At 33.9% G+C, this 13,652-nt stretch overlaps 3 protein-coding genes across 3 annotated transcripts; 2 read left to right on the top strand and 1 right to left on the bottom strand.

Annotated features, from left to right (window-relative positions):
- Window positions 1-598: 598 nt before the first annotated feature.
- LOC21385854 (putative homeobox-leucine zipper protein ATHB-51) lies at window positions 599-1,771 on the top strand. Its single transcript, XM_010105041.2, has 2 exons — window positions 599-961; window positions 1,514-1,771. Exons 1-2 carry the CDS (start codon window positions 602-604, stop codon window positions 1,769-1,771), a joined length of 618 nt encoding a protein of 205 aa, XP_010103343.1. The 5' UTR covers window positions 599-601.
- A 2,331-nt stretch (window positions 1,772-4,102) lies between these two features.
- Window positions 4,103-5,957, bottom strand: LOC21385853 (60S ribosomal protein L24). The gene is made up of 5 exons (XM_010105040.2): window positions 5,889-5,957; window positions 5,236-5,311; window positions 4,883-4,984; window positions 4,588-4,736; window positions 4,103-4,460 (listed from the first exon to the last, which is right to left on the bottom strand). Exons 1-5 carry the CDS (start codon window positions 5,897-5,899, stop codon window positions 4,304-4,306), a joined length of 495 nt encoding a protein of 164 aa, XP_010103342.1. The 5' UTR covers window positions 5,900-5,957; the 3' UTR covers window positions 4,103-4,303.
- Window positions 5,958-9,805: 3,848 nt separating this feature from the next.
- Window positions 9,806-13,274, top strand: LOC21385852 (SRSF protein kinase 2). The gene is made up of 4 exons (XM_010105039.2): window positions 9,806-10,069; window positions 10,429-11,409; window positions 12,347-12,394; window positions 12,474-13,274. Exons 1-4 carry the CDS (start codon window positions 9,866-9,868, stop codon window positions 12,912-12,914), a joined length of 1,674 nt encoding a protein of 557 aa, XP_010103341.1. The 5' UTR covers window positions 9,806-9,865; the 3' UTR covers window positions 12,915-13,274.
- Window positions 13,275-13,652: the final 378 nt, after the last annotated feature.

Raw genomic sequence — 13,652 nt, 5'->3', positions numbered from 1 at the left:
TCTTTATATATATATATATATATATATATATATTTGTTCCTTTCTATATATATATGTATATATTCAATATCACGACTTCATCATAACACCCTTATAACAGTTTTCAAATTTGGTATGAATTCCATGTTCAACCGTGATCACATATATATATATATATATATATATATATATTTGTTCCTTTCTATATATATATGTATATATTCAATATCACGACTTCATCATAACACCCTTATAACAGTTTTCAAATTTGGTATGAATTCCATGTTCAACCGTGATCACCAAAATCCTGCTTTCTTGGAAAGTCATGACGAAAAATAGTCATTTATGGTACCTCCATTTTTTTTTTTTTTTTTGGTAGCAGTTTATATTACTTGACTACTTGTCCAACTTCAACAATTTTTTTTTAGAGTACGAGTTTACGAGATTGGAACTTAAAACTTCAACGTTAGAAGTGAATATAGAATTACCGTTAGAACCACAACTGTAGAGTTTATTCACTATACAGTTCAAGAAAGTTCAGTACACCGGAATATACCAACTAGAGTTTGACAACATAACTCGATCATTCTTTTTTTTTTTTTTTTTTTTTTTTTTTTAAGGAATGGAGATGAAGCATCAAGGAATGCTTTCGGAGGCGGTTTCCCAAGGGTTAGTTCCGGGAATGGAGATGAAGAACAACATTAATAATAGTATTATAAGTAGTAGTTATGGGGACAAGAAGAAGAGGTTAACAAGTGATCAGTTAGATTCTCTGGAGAGAAGTTTCCAAGAGGAGATTAAGCTCGACCCGGATAGGAAAATGAAGCTCTCAAGAGAGCTGGGGCTTCAGCCTCGTCAGATTGCTGTTTGGTTTCAGAACAGAAGGGCTCGCTGGAAGGCTAAGCAGGTTGAGCGCTTGTACGATACCCTTAAACAGGAGTTTGATGCCATCTCCAAAGAAAAGCAGAAACTACAAGACGAGGTATTATGTCTATATATAAATATATATATATGTATATGTATATATCTGTATGTGTCAGTGCAAAGAACTCTCTTTCATATATTTCATGCAAAGCATGCATGAAATATTGGTTCATTGTTGAATATATTGCAGATACAAATATATATAACGTATATGTATGTAAGAATTTCAGTCATGAGCATCGCTCGCATGAGTTTTAGGTTGTACAATGAAGTTCTCACCATAGCATCATATATACATATATATATATATATTATCGACACATGTGATCTTCAATGTTGCAAAACTCTTTCTTTTTTTGTTGGAATAAAGCAATCCTCTCAAACTTGGAAGATTTTTGTTCTGCTTGAATAAAACTTGGAATTAATTGTTTTATTTAAAGCGTGAGATTCTTTGGCACTGTAAAACTGGACTATATGCAATCTTCTAGTTATAGAAATATTTCGAAAACATACTATCTGTACAGAGATCTTTAAGCCATGCACAATATTATATGGATTACCTATAGTAATAGTGCTTTTAGTCATATTCTATCTGATGACATATATATAGGTCATGAAACTGAAAGCTATGCTAAGAGACCAAATCACCTGGAAGCAAGTGTCAACGGGCGGTTACACGGAAATCTCCGGCGGGGAGGAGACGGTGGAGAGCACGTCGGGCGCCATTCGGAGCTCGAGCATTAAGTCTCAAGGAACAAACCAGCATCAGATGGCTGCAGATCAGTGCAATAATATTTTCACTATGGAGGAATACAACCCAGTATCACCTCCAACTAATTACTGGGGACATCTCCCTTCTTATCCTTAGAATATTTAAAAGCTTGTGATCTATCTTGATCAATTAGTCCAAGTTAGTAACAATAACTTAGGCCTCCTGATCTAGTCTAATTATCTAATTAGTGAAATGGGATCTCAGTTGCTTAATCAATTTCCAAGCTAGCTCTGTACTGATGCATTAGACAATTGATATATAGCAATGAAAGAATTATATATATATATATATGTACGTATGTATGTATGTATTTGCATGATATATTTTGTCTCTATCAGCGTCTCACTTTTCTTAATAAGAGTGTGTGGTATGATGTGGGATTTTCTTCATCTCTTGGATAAAGACCAAGAATGTGCTTTATCAAAGTATAATTATATATGTTAGGACGGATTTGGTCAAAAATAGGATATAAAGGGGATCAATGTTGGATTAATGGCCAACCATGTACTGGCCTCCGGCAGAATTTGAATGACAAAAGCCGTTTTATTCTATTATTATACGGTAAAATACGAAAAAAATACCGTATCTAACTTAAATTCTGTTAGTTTATTATGAATCATGTTCCGAACCATGACATACTTGTTGGTCTTGAAAGACTTGGTAAATGTTTCAATTTGACGTTAAAAAGTTTTTACTAATACATGACAATATATCAGAATCAAAATGCACCCTTGTCTTCCCATAGAGAAGAAGAAGAAGGTTCACGGGTGGGTGCAAAGTAAGAAAAAATTAGGAGTTGACCAAAAGATTAGTCTTGTCCTCAACAGAGGTATCTAATTTTGTACCCTTCTCCATATTGGGATCCACAACCTTCTGCCATGCACTCATGCTGTTCTTTCTTCTGGTTTTTTCTTCAGTTCTTTTTGATACCTTCTGTCTCTCTTTTTGATCTTTTGCATGGATACACATGAAAAGTTGCTCTTCTACTTTCCAAATAAAAGAATAAAAAGTGTTCCTTTTTAACTTAAAAAGTTGTAACTTGATGCCAAACAACTTTGCTTCCAAAACAAACTGTCATATCCAGGGGCCCAGTGGGTTTGTATTCGTATAGTTCACTCTGTAAGCAGTAACCATGTTTAGTTCAAAATTAAGAATTATAGCAGTTTTTTATTTGACTGGAATTAAGAAATAATGGGGTTGTTCTTTTGGAGTATAACTTGAGTGTAGTTTTTGAGTTAAATTTGAGTTATAACTTGAGTTGAAGTTAAAACTTGAATAAAGTTGAGTAAAATTGAATAAAGTTAAAACTTAAAAGAACGTGAACTTGAATAAAATTGAAACTTGAGTTGTCTTTTTTTGAATTTTTTGGACAAAAGAACATGCCTAATACAATTAAGATAAATACTTCTGCCTTCCTAATTTTACGGCCATTCTCATATTTTACTCCACAAACTAAAAACTCACATTTTATTAGTCTCACTTAACCTATTTGGTCAAAAAAATTTATTAGAAACAAATGGAAAAAAGAAAAAGAGAGAATTAATCTCCCTTAAATATTTTGTTAAAATTCTTATTAAAAATAAACAGAAAAGAACGCATAACCGCACTTAACTTCCTCTTTCTCGTCTATTCTTAACGAGAATTCTAATAAAGAAGATAAGTGAGACTAATTTAAAAATTTAAGAAATAAAATGAGAATGTATTTAAATTTAAATGGACACGTGAAAATAATCCTAACGACTACCATTAGGATAATTGCAACTATGCAATAATAGTAGGTAGCACTAGGATAGTTTTGTGAATGTGTAATATATGAGACAGAGAAACTACAGAAAACTTCAAAAAAAAAACTTACCACACGGCCAGGTAGGATATCTTTTTTCTTCCTTTGCTGGAGAGTTCTCCATACCATTGACTATTTGAAAGCTTATCTAATAGGATTCGAAAAAATAAAATAATAAATTATCAATAATTTTTTATTTTTAATTGTTAAATTTGTATAAATATTATTTATTTTTATACTTTTTTAATTTAATATAATTTTTTTAACCTGATTCAACAATCAAAAACTGTCACAAAAACTGTCACAGACTAGCCTGTCAAAAAGCTCCATAACAATTTTTGTACAGTTAACCGTTAAAGTGGCACTTGCTCACATCAAACTTACAAATAACCATGTTTGTATGTTCAAAACTTTAAAAAGCCTTGGCCAATACAAAGTTAATCCTAACTTATCCAAACGACTCCATAACATATCACCTCAAAAAAGGGGTCATTTTGCAAAGAAGCTCGAAACTGCTTCTCCACTACATGTTATACGGTAGTTTGCACCTAAATAAGCATATGTCATTTCCCAGGTGGGCATATACTCAATATTTTGAGTAAGGGGGTCGAGGTCACTGTAGCTTTCAATAAAATAAATTGGGGTGAGAACTTAAAAAGTGTACTCGCATAACCTGATAAAGAAGTGCCAAATCTTTGAACGATAAACAACAAAAAGACAAAAGCGCTTTGGCCAACAAACAAGGCCAACTCAATCCTTACAAACACTTTAATTTGGAAACTAACAAATATCTCCTATCTATTACTTTGCGTCGCAATGGGTAGACGATAAACCAATTGAATGGCTCAGCGCTTTCCACCACCACCACCAAGCTTTGGGCCCTTCGGTGCAGCTCCCTTGGCAACATTACCCTTGCCCTGTGTCTTCTGTGTCTTGGCCGTGACTTCTGCCTTCTTGGCCTTCTTTTCATCCTTTGTTTTCTTGTTCCTTTCCTTAATCTCACTACACAACACATTCAGACAAATCAAAATGTTTCCATAAGACTACAATCAAAGTAAATCCCTCTGGTATATTGTAAAGTAAACTTGAAGCCAATCAAGGGGATATGAGAACAGATATGAAAACGCACCGGAGAGCAGCTTCCCTTGCTGCATCACGAACCTCGGGCTTCTCAGTCCTCCTCTTCTGGATAACCTCCAAGGTGGCACCAACAATGGCCCTAGAGTAAGGCTTCTTAGTGGCACGTCTCCTCTTCCTTACTGCCTCTTGGGCAATATCCTAAAGTGTGTCCAAATCATAAACACAGTTACGTGCATCCCACAACGACCTTTGATTGTCTAAATATTTTAGAGCTAGAAGTACATGTCCATCATTTAGATAAGTTCATACAGGGGAAGAACAAAAAACAAAGGATGGATATCTACCTTCTTGTGCTGCTTCCTGTACATGGCTGTCCAGGTAAGCTTAGATGGCTTCAAGCGGTTGTGGAAATACCTCTTGCATTTGGAATTTGCAAACAAGAACACCTAACAGTTCCCAAAAAAAAAACTTTAGATCGACAGTTACCAACAGATCAACTTCCCTCTCCAATGTCCGAAAGACGAAAGCAACAACCGGGAAGGGACTTGACCAGTAAAAACTTGGGCAAAATAATTGGGTGGGGTGGGGCTTGGGTTTGGGAGGGTGCAAGTTTGATCCCGCATTGTATAAAAACTAGGGGTTAAATTTAAAAAGAAACATGGGCAAAATAGTTGAACAAATTTAGGTGTTAATTTACCTGAGAATCAGAACGAACAAATCTGATGCCTTTCCCAGGGTATATCTTGGCACCACTAAAACGGCAGAGCTCCGTCCTAAAAGACCAAAATCAAAAATCAAAACACAACTTTGGACATTAAGTATAAAGATTCAAACTATTGATGAAAACCGATAATTCTTTGCCACTTAATATTCAGAAAACTAAATTAAAATTCCCATCATATATATCCTAGGAGCAGAACAACCAAATAACTTCACCAGATTTTTCAAACAAGCCCAAATAATCTTAATCCAATATATAATTTCTAAACAAATTATTTATAGATTAGTTTTCTTTATCTTAAATATTGAACCCTAGAGAAAATCATCCACCATGACAATCTAAGCCCTAAAATCCCAAATCTTTAACGTGTAACAAAGCCAATTATTGTCACAATCCCGAAAACGAAAAAAAAATATCAATTTCAACAATTTCATCATCATCAACAGCAACAACAAGTGAAATTAAGCTCCCCTAAAAAAATTTAACCGGCCTCTGAATTTGAACAGAGCTAAGGATTAAAGATATTCAACAATTGAAAAAAAAAACATCAAATAACTAGATCTAGCTATTCGCATAAACGAAATTATATATATATAAATATATATATAGAGAGAGAGAGAGAGGCGTACTTGAGAACCATGGCTGCTCTTGTTGTTTGTGGCTGCTGCTTTTTTCCTCCTCCGGTGCGGAAAAACCCTAGGAGCTTGCTATGACGCGGGTATCTATACCAAGAATCAATATAAATAGACCTTGTGATTTTGAAAAACTACGAAACTACCACTCTATGACTGGGCCTTTACAGCCCGAGAGTTGGACGAGAGCCCTACTAACACTTTTAGACTTGGGCTACATTCTTGGGCCGACTAATTTAGTGGCCCACTCAGATTTTATTTTATTGGAGAATTATTATTTTTTTTATTTTTTATTTTTGTCGTATGGAGTGGATAAGTATTTTATATGCACTAAAAATCTCACAAAAAATTTATTGCAGAAAAAAGACCAAAAAAAACTCACAAAAGAGTTGATCTAGGAGCTTCGGTACCACCATTAAGAGTGAGTTAAGAGTGTTGTCATTTTTCCGGCTAAAAAAAGAGTGTTGTCGTTTATCTCTTTAAATGTCGTTCGTTGCTGTTGCTTTATTGGGTAGCTCATATTGTTGTTTTGTCGTTTCGTTTATTTCTTTTGATTGGTTTGTCGTTTTAGAGTCCGTTTAGTTCATGGATTAGAACTATGAGATCAGAATCATTTTTGATTTACATATGTTTTTTGTGAGAGAAAATACTGTAGCGAACCATGAACCATTATTCGAATCAGATAACGAATCATCTAACCAAACGGGCTCAAGTCAATTGTATTTGTATTAGCTGGTGATACTCTGTATTGTAGCTGATATAAATTGCTTCATTTTGCTTTGGTTTTAGGGTAGATTTGAATATTATATTTCCCTTATTGATTTTTTTTTCTTTTTTTTTTTTTTTGGAAAAGGGACTTGTTGAATTGTGCATCATTCTTTGGTTCCGCCATGGCTTTGACGTAATTTTTTCCAATTCCGCTGCATCAAAAAGGATATTAGACCGAGAAATAATGTAGCAGAAAATAAAAAAGAAATACCGAAACTAAAAATGACAAGAACATGCAAATATAAATCAATATATACTTTTTAGAATTTTTTTTTGGTAAACTTTTAAGAAAATTTTAGGCTTCTTGATTTTATAATTCAAGTCATATTATTACAGTATTTTCTCTTATATAAATTTAAATTTAACATTTTTATTATAATATTTTTTTATACAATCTAAATCATGACTTAATAAATTGTATACATGCCGTAGTCCTTTTCTTAATAAAATTCAAATTGGGAAAAAAGTAGATGGCCATCAACACACTATTTTTGGTTAAAGTGTGATTGCAAAACTTGTGTGGGATCACCTATCTTTCCGTGATTTGGGATCATAATTGGTCGCTCCTTTCTTTTTATTTCTTTTCTTTTTCTCCTCTTCTCCAGCTTGCTATTTTAAATTTGAAGGATGTAACTGAAAAGTACATTAATATATTTTAGAAAAAGTAAAGTATTATAAAAAAACTTAATTCAACTCGCATTTTTTTTTATGCTATATACATTTGTAAATTTAGTTTTGAGTTCATGTCCAATTTACTCTTTAATTATTGAAAAAAAATGGTATTTCTTGCAGTAAATCGGAATCCATTCAAAGCCATATTCTCAATCTCAATTATCCATCTAAAAGAATTCTTTTTTTTTTAATAAAAAAAGTAGAAATAAAAAGCCTGCTAAAGAGTAAAATAAACGAAAAAGGAAAAAGAGAAAAGAATAAGTGGGACCAAACCAGATAAGATCAGGATAATCAGTGATCACGAAGAAACTATTGATGAAGCTGAGGACGACACGTCACACGACCTTGAAATGGATAAAAATTGATCCAATCCGAAACGTGTGTTACTCTAGAGTTATCGTAGTTGATAATTTCCCTCGCTTCTAGACAAAAGACCTGCGAAAATCAACACAGAAATTTCCTCTCTTCTGTCTCTCTCACGGTGATCCACCGTACTGTTTTTTATTTGAGTAAATTGCACTCTACTCCCTTCAATTCTAGTATTTTGATACTTCTCCCCCTATAAACAACTTTTTAAGCATGTCGCTCAGAATTCACCATCAACTAGTTCTTTTTTTTTTAAAATGAATTTTCATTTTGCAACCTTTCTCTAATTTGCACTAAAAATATATATCATAAAAGCTCAATTTACAAAGATAAATGGCCTATGCTTGGTGCTCAGTGGCCTATCATGGGTGTTCTTTTAATAGATTTGAGTGAAAAATTTAAATTAAAATTTAAATTTTTATAAAAAAAAATACTGTAATAAAAAGATTAAATTGTGATTCCAATCTAAAAAACAAAATTTATGAACTCATGTAATTTCATTGAGGGGTTATGGCTTGTTCTCAAATACACAAATACTTATTCATTGAGTAGAGATTAGACAAAATCACCATCATTTTCATTGAAATTTTACATATATCTTCTATATAAGAAGAGCGGATGAGGTATGAAGTTTTGCTTGTTTGCTTGCTTGCCTTAAAAAAAATAAAAAAATAAAAAAAAAACTTTGCTTTCTAGCATAAATTGTATTTTTTTTAGCTTTTTTACTTTTCTATTTTCTTTAATTTTATATTAAATATTATTTTTTTTCTTCTTCTTTTTTCTTATTAAAATATTTTATTCATTAACTTTCTCTTTCAACACCTCATTTATTATTATTCTTTTTACTTGCACAAATATTGTTAGTGGTAGAGAAGATGTATACATTTTTAGATTTTTTTTCAACCATTATTATGCATAATAAAAATTGAATTATTAGCATATTTATTTATTTATTTTTAAAGAAACAATTAAAAAAATATGTTTATATTGAAACGTTACTTATCATACTTAATAATTTTTAATAATGTGAAAAAAATGTAAATTGCAGAGTGAAAAAAAAAAGTTAATAACGGGATGTGCCTTAGGCACCTCCCTCAAACTAGTTACTTGAAGATGAACCATTACAAGTCATTCAACCCAAGTGTCGCTTCGGTTCAACCATTGAAAATCTCAACAGTTATCATCGACAATTCAAATCCATCTAAAGATTACACATCGATAAATTTTAATTACAATATGTTTTTGAATATTTCAATACGGGAATTTGGTATTTAGTACATTATTGATTTTAGAGCAAAATAATGACTTTCATGCAAAACTCAACATTTTTTTTGGTTAATGTTTAACATAGTGTAAAACTCAAATTTTTATTACTTACTCAAGTTAAGTATATATTGATCCTTAAAAGGATTTAAATATTTCCTATATTTCATATATACATTATGTAAATCCTAAAATTGAGGATGTATCAATTTACTCTTTAGTTTTGTCATGACAATGTTGATGATGGTCGATTATATATATATATATATATATTTCTCTCCACATCCTCCACTACAAGGTCCTTAACCATGAAGCTTTTAGTGGTTTTTTGTCGAAATAAAAATTACTATAGAAGACATATTTGTTTTGTAATACGATGGAGCAAGTGTTTTAAATATTTGATTAATTTACTCTATTTGTAGGAAACAATAAATAACATGTATACACTAAAATTTTATCTTTTTTCCCCCTTTAAATTGAAGATCATATTATAGGTCATTTTTTTTAAAAAAAGTTTACGAATTTTAGTTAAGGTATCTTATTCATAGAATATTATCTTAAATTGTTATCGTTATTATTATTATTTTTATAAAAATGTGAAATTTTAACAGAACTTCATGAAAATTTACGGTTACATGAAACATACTAAAAAAAGAGCCAAGGAAAGATTTTTTTCTTCCGTGGTTGACAGTTGACACTGTGACAAAAACTCTTTTATGGGTGCAAAGTGCAAAAGTCACCAAAGGTAAGGGGTTCAACCGCAATTTACTCATTTCAGTTTTTCTTCCCCTCTTTTTTATTTATTTATTTATTTGATTTTTTTTAATCTGCTCGATAAACCATAATCGAACGCCCAAACAAAACCCTAGAACTCGGAGAAAAGGAAAGTGATCGGGACGTCGTCAATGGAGGACAAGCTCGAGGACGATCGGACGGACAGCGGCGGCGACTACACGTCGGAGGACGAAGGTACGGAGGATTACCGCCGCGGAGGTTACCACGCCGTACGCATCGGCGACGCCTTCAAGAACGGCCGATACGTCGTCCAGAGCAAGCTCGGTTGGGGACATTTCTCCACCGTCTGGCTCGCATGGGACACTCAACAATCTGTACTCACTTTTTCGCTCAATCTCTTTTCTCTTCATGCTCTTTACTTCGTTTTCCTTCACTTATTGCGCGAAAAAACTTGACTTTTAATCTAGGGATTTTGTTTGCGGATTTAGTTCTTAGTGTGTTTGGTTGCCTAGAAAGAGAAAAAGAAACGAATATTTTGAGCTCAGTTGGTATGTTTTTGTGTATGACTGAAAAATGCAAGCTCTGTTTTGGTTTTTATTCTTTTGGATTCCAGTAGAGTATGAATATTATTTTTTTATTCTTATTTTGTGTTGCTTAAAGTATGTAAAGTATGGATTAGTGAAATGTGCGTTTTTTTTTCTTTTTTTGGGGATCAAAATTGTACGAACACTAGAGATATGTTGCTTTGAAAGTGCAAAAGAGTGCTGCCCATTACACGGAGGCGGCCATGGATGAGATAACGATCTTGAAACAAATTGCGGAAGGAGATCCTGAGGATAAAAAGTGTGTAGTGAAGCTCTTGGACCATTTTAAGCATTCGGGTCCGAATGGACAGCATGTTTGTATGGTTTTTGAGTACTTGGGGGATAACTTGTTGACGTTTATTAAGTACAGTGATTACCGCGGATTGCCAATACACATGGTTAAGGAGATTTGTTTTCATGTTTTGGTGGGATTGGATTACTTGCACAGACAGCTCTCTATTATACACACTGATTTGAAGCCAGAAAACATCTTGTTGTTGTCGATGATAGACCCAGCTAAAGATCCAAGAAATTCAGGCAATCCTCCCATTCTACCAAGTAGTAAAGATAAGATTGCATTGGACTCTGGAGTGGCAAAAGACATAAAGACATCAAACGGGGATTTGACTAGAAACCAGAAGAAAAAGATTCGAAGAAAGGCAAAGCAAGCGGCACAGGGTTGTGCAGATAAGGAAGTTTCGGTGGAAGCCGATGCTGAAACATCTGGTGCAGGAGGGCAATCCACTGATGAAAAGGTGAATGTGGATTCTGTGGAAGACCATCCCAGTAGTTCTGTCAATCCCAATAGTACATTGCCAGCTGCTGATGGGACAAAGGACACCGGGTCAGAGAAACAGGGTAATAGGAGAGGAAGTCGTTCGACAAGGAAAAAGCTTTTGGCATCAGCTGACTTGAAGTGCAAATTGGTTGACTTTGGGAATGCTTGCTGGACATACAAACAGTTCACAAATGATATTCAGACCAGACAATATAGATGTCCTGAGGTGATCCTGGGCTCTAAATATTCCACTTCAGCGGATCTCTGGTCTTTTGCGTGCATCTGTTTTGAGCTTGCAACTGGTGATGTACTCTTTGATCCTCACAGTGGCGACAACTTTGACAGGGATGAGGTATTGGTGGATCCAAAACTTGCTATAGTTATATTGCCCAAGACCAAATGCTTTGCTTTCTGTTCTGCCCTTAATATTTGCCTGCTTATTGTTCTATCTCTCTATTTGAAAATTCTTATGATCTTATTCTAGGACCATTTTGCCTATACCAGTTTGGTGTTGATTTGAATTCATTGATTGACCTAAACCAAGAACATCGAAGCCTGTATCAACTACTAGATAGAACATTAGTTGGTCGGACTATGTAGTTTTACTAATTCCTACACCAGAGTAACGAGTGTTTTGTTCTTCCTTTTTTTCTCTTCCTCTCTAGTCTAAATGCACACCCATGATTAGAAACTGAAACAATCAAGGCAAATATATATATATATATATATATTTGATTTTTGTCAAAGGAATTTGGAAAGGTTTAGTTCTTTGTGCATTGTTAGTCTCTTATTCCAATTTTCACATGCTGTCTTAGTATTCTCTTTTGGTATTATCCTCCGCCTTTTATAGGAGTAAGAATGTCTTGTGCACAAATGCTAGCTTACTGGTTCTAATGTCTATTTCTTGTGAACAAATATCACGTAGGTTCTCGGTTATCTTGTGCACAAAGATCACCATTATGTATTTCTCGGTATAGAAGGGGGGAAAAAGTGATTTTTTATATTCCAAAGATATGGTATGCAAGAGGAAACAAAATATCCTTTGGTTACTCTTATTAGTAATTGCATAACTGGGACTCGCTTTACTCTCTTGATTTTGATATCTTGTTTAAGCGCTAGGGATGATTGTCTTTCTTGAAGTATGCAGAATATAACAGTTTCTACATTAATTTTGACTTAACTACTATCCATGAACGTGAAGTTCAAATTGACCGAAGGGAAAGAAAAAAAAAAGGGAGTGATAGGAGGAAAATGTATGGCTGATCTAGTAATCTGCTGTTCTGTTTCAGGATCACTTAGCACTGATGATGGAGCTTCTTGGAATGATGCCCCGAAAGGTAAGACAGTTATTACTTCACCTATTAACTATATTATGGAACTTTTATCTAACTCAAAAGTGCTGGTGGCTGTTCTCAGATTGCTTTGGGTGGTCGCTATTCCCGTGATTATTTCAATAGATACGGTGATCTACGGCACATCCGCCGCTTGCGGTTTTGGCCTCTTAATAAAGTCCTAGTAGAGAAATATGAATTCAGTGAGCAAGATGCAAATGATGTGACGGACTTCCTGGTTCCCATTCTAGACTTTGTCCCTCAGAAACGGCCCACTGCTGCTCAGTGTCTTCTTCATCCATGGCTTAATGCAGGCCCCCGTCTTCTGGAACCCTCTATTACCTCCGATGAAAAGCAAGCTGTGGATGGCGCTGTTATCGAAAATAAAAAGAAGGAAAACGACGAAAGAGAAGCGATGGAGGCTGGAATGGGCAATATTGCCATCAATTCAGATTCTAAACCAGCGAAGGATGTCTTATCTAGTAGCAAACCCTCCTTGGCAGGCACGAGTAGTTCCTCTAGATAGAACTCCAGCTTACTCTGTACGAAATGACATGTTCTCTATCTCGTATTTATATCCGAATTACTCTCTTGTTTCTTGGAAGGTATGATTGCATCCGATCCGGCGGATTGATTTAGGGGGAGTGGGAGATCAGTAAACTGAAAAAAAATAAAAAATAAAAAAAATTAAGAACCCTTTTCTCCTGTAGTGCTGTTTGTGAGATTTTGGAAACTTTGATTGCAGTCAACTCGTCCCCTCAGCAGTTTCGCTGGTGTTGTTGTGAGAGTATGGTTTAGGCTTGGCTCAGATTTCATTCATTTGCAATTGAATGTTTTATGACTAAAAGCACTTAAATCATTGAATTAATTATATTCTGCGTATCAATTGCTGTTTTTTCTTTTCAGTTGCTGGAAGCAGATGACTAGAAAAAACAGTATGGGATTTCTGGATGTCATGCTCATTTTGCTCCTCTCTGTTTTTTTTTTTTGAGAAAATATGCAACATTGCTAACTTCGCTCCTGAGAGTTTAATGTTTCATTATCCTGTTCAGCAAATTTGTGTACAAAATTACCAAATTCCTACAATTTCATCATATAAATATTTGTGCGTGTCATTTTGAAAATGAAATGACTATAATAATTTGTTTGACTCTGAAAAGCACCAAAAAAAATAAGGGAGAAAGAGGAAAATAAGTCAAGACTTGAGATGAATTAAAATTAATAAGTTAATAGTTTACATAAGTTAATAAATAGGTTAAATTAC

Source organism: Morus notabilis, unplaced genomic scaffold (genome assembly GCF_000414095.1).
Source record: "Morus notabilis unplaced genomic scaffold, ASM41409v2 Scaffold3870, whole genome shotgun sequence".
NCBI classification, from domain to species: Eukaryota; Viridiplantae; Streptophyta; class Magnoliopsida; order Rosales; family Moraceae; genus Morus; species Morus notabilis.
This window is presented reverse-complemented; position numbering and strand designations above follow the sequence as displayed.

Bases quoted from the DNA above. Each gene is read 5' to 3' on its own strand.
- LOC21385854 (XM_010105041.2), top strand. From the start codon at position 602: ATGGAGATGAAGCATCAAGGAATGCTTTCGGAGGCGGTTTCCCAAGGG. The intron at 962-1,513 runs GTATTATGTCTA...ACATATATATAG, and splicing joins AGCAGAAACTACAAGACGAG to GTCATGAAACTGAAAGCTAT.
- LOC21385853 (XM_010105040.2), bottom strand. The intron at 4,737-4,882 runs GTAGATATCCAT...GACACACTTTAG, and splicing joins ACAGGAAGCAGCACAAGAAG to GATATTGCCCAAGAGGCAGT. The intron at 4,461-4,587 runs GTGCGTTTTCAT...TGTGTTGTGTAG, and splicing joins GCAAGGGAAGCTGCTCTCCG to TGAGATTAAGGAAAGGAACA.
- LOC21385852 (XM_010105039.2), top strand. From the start codon at position 9,866: ATGGAGGACAAGCTCGAGGACGATCGGACGGACAGCGGCGGCGACTAC. The intron at 10,070-10,428 runs GTACTCACTTTT...TACGAACACTAG, and splicing joins CATGGGACACTCAACAATCT to AGATATGTTGCTTTGAAAGT. The intron at 11,410-12,346 runs GTATTGGTGGAT...GTTCTGTTTCAG, and splicing joins ACAACTTTGACAGGGATGAG to GATCACTTAGCACTGATGAT.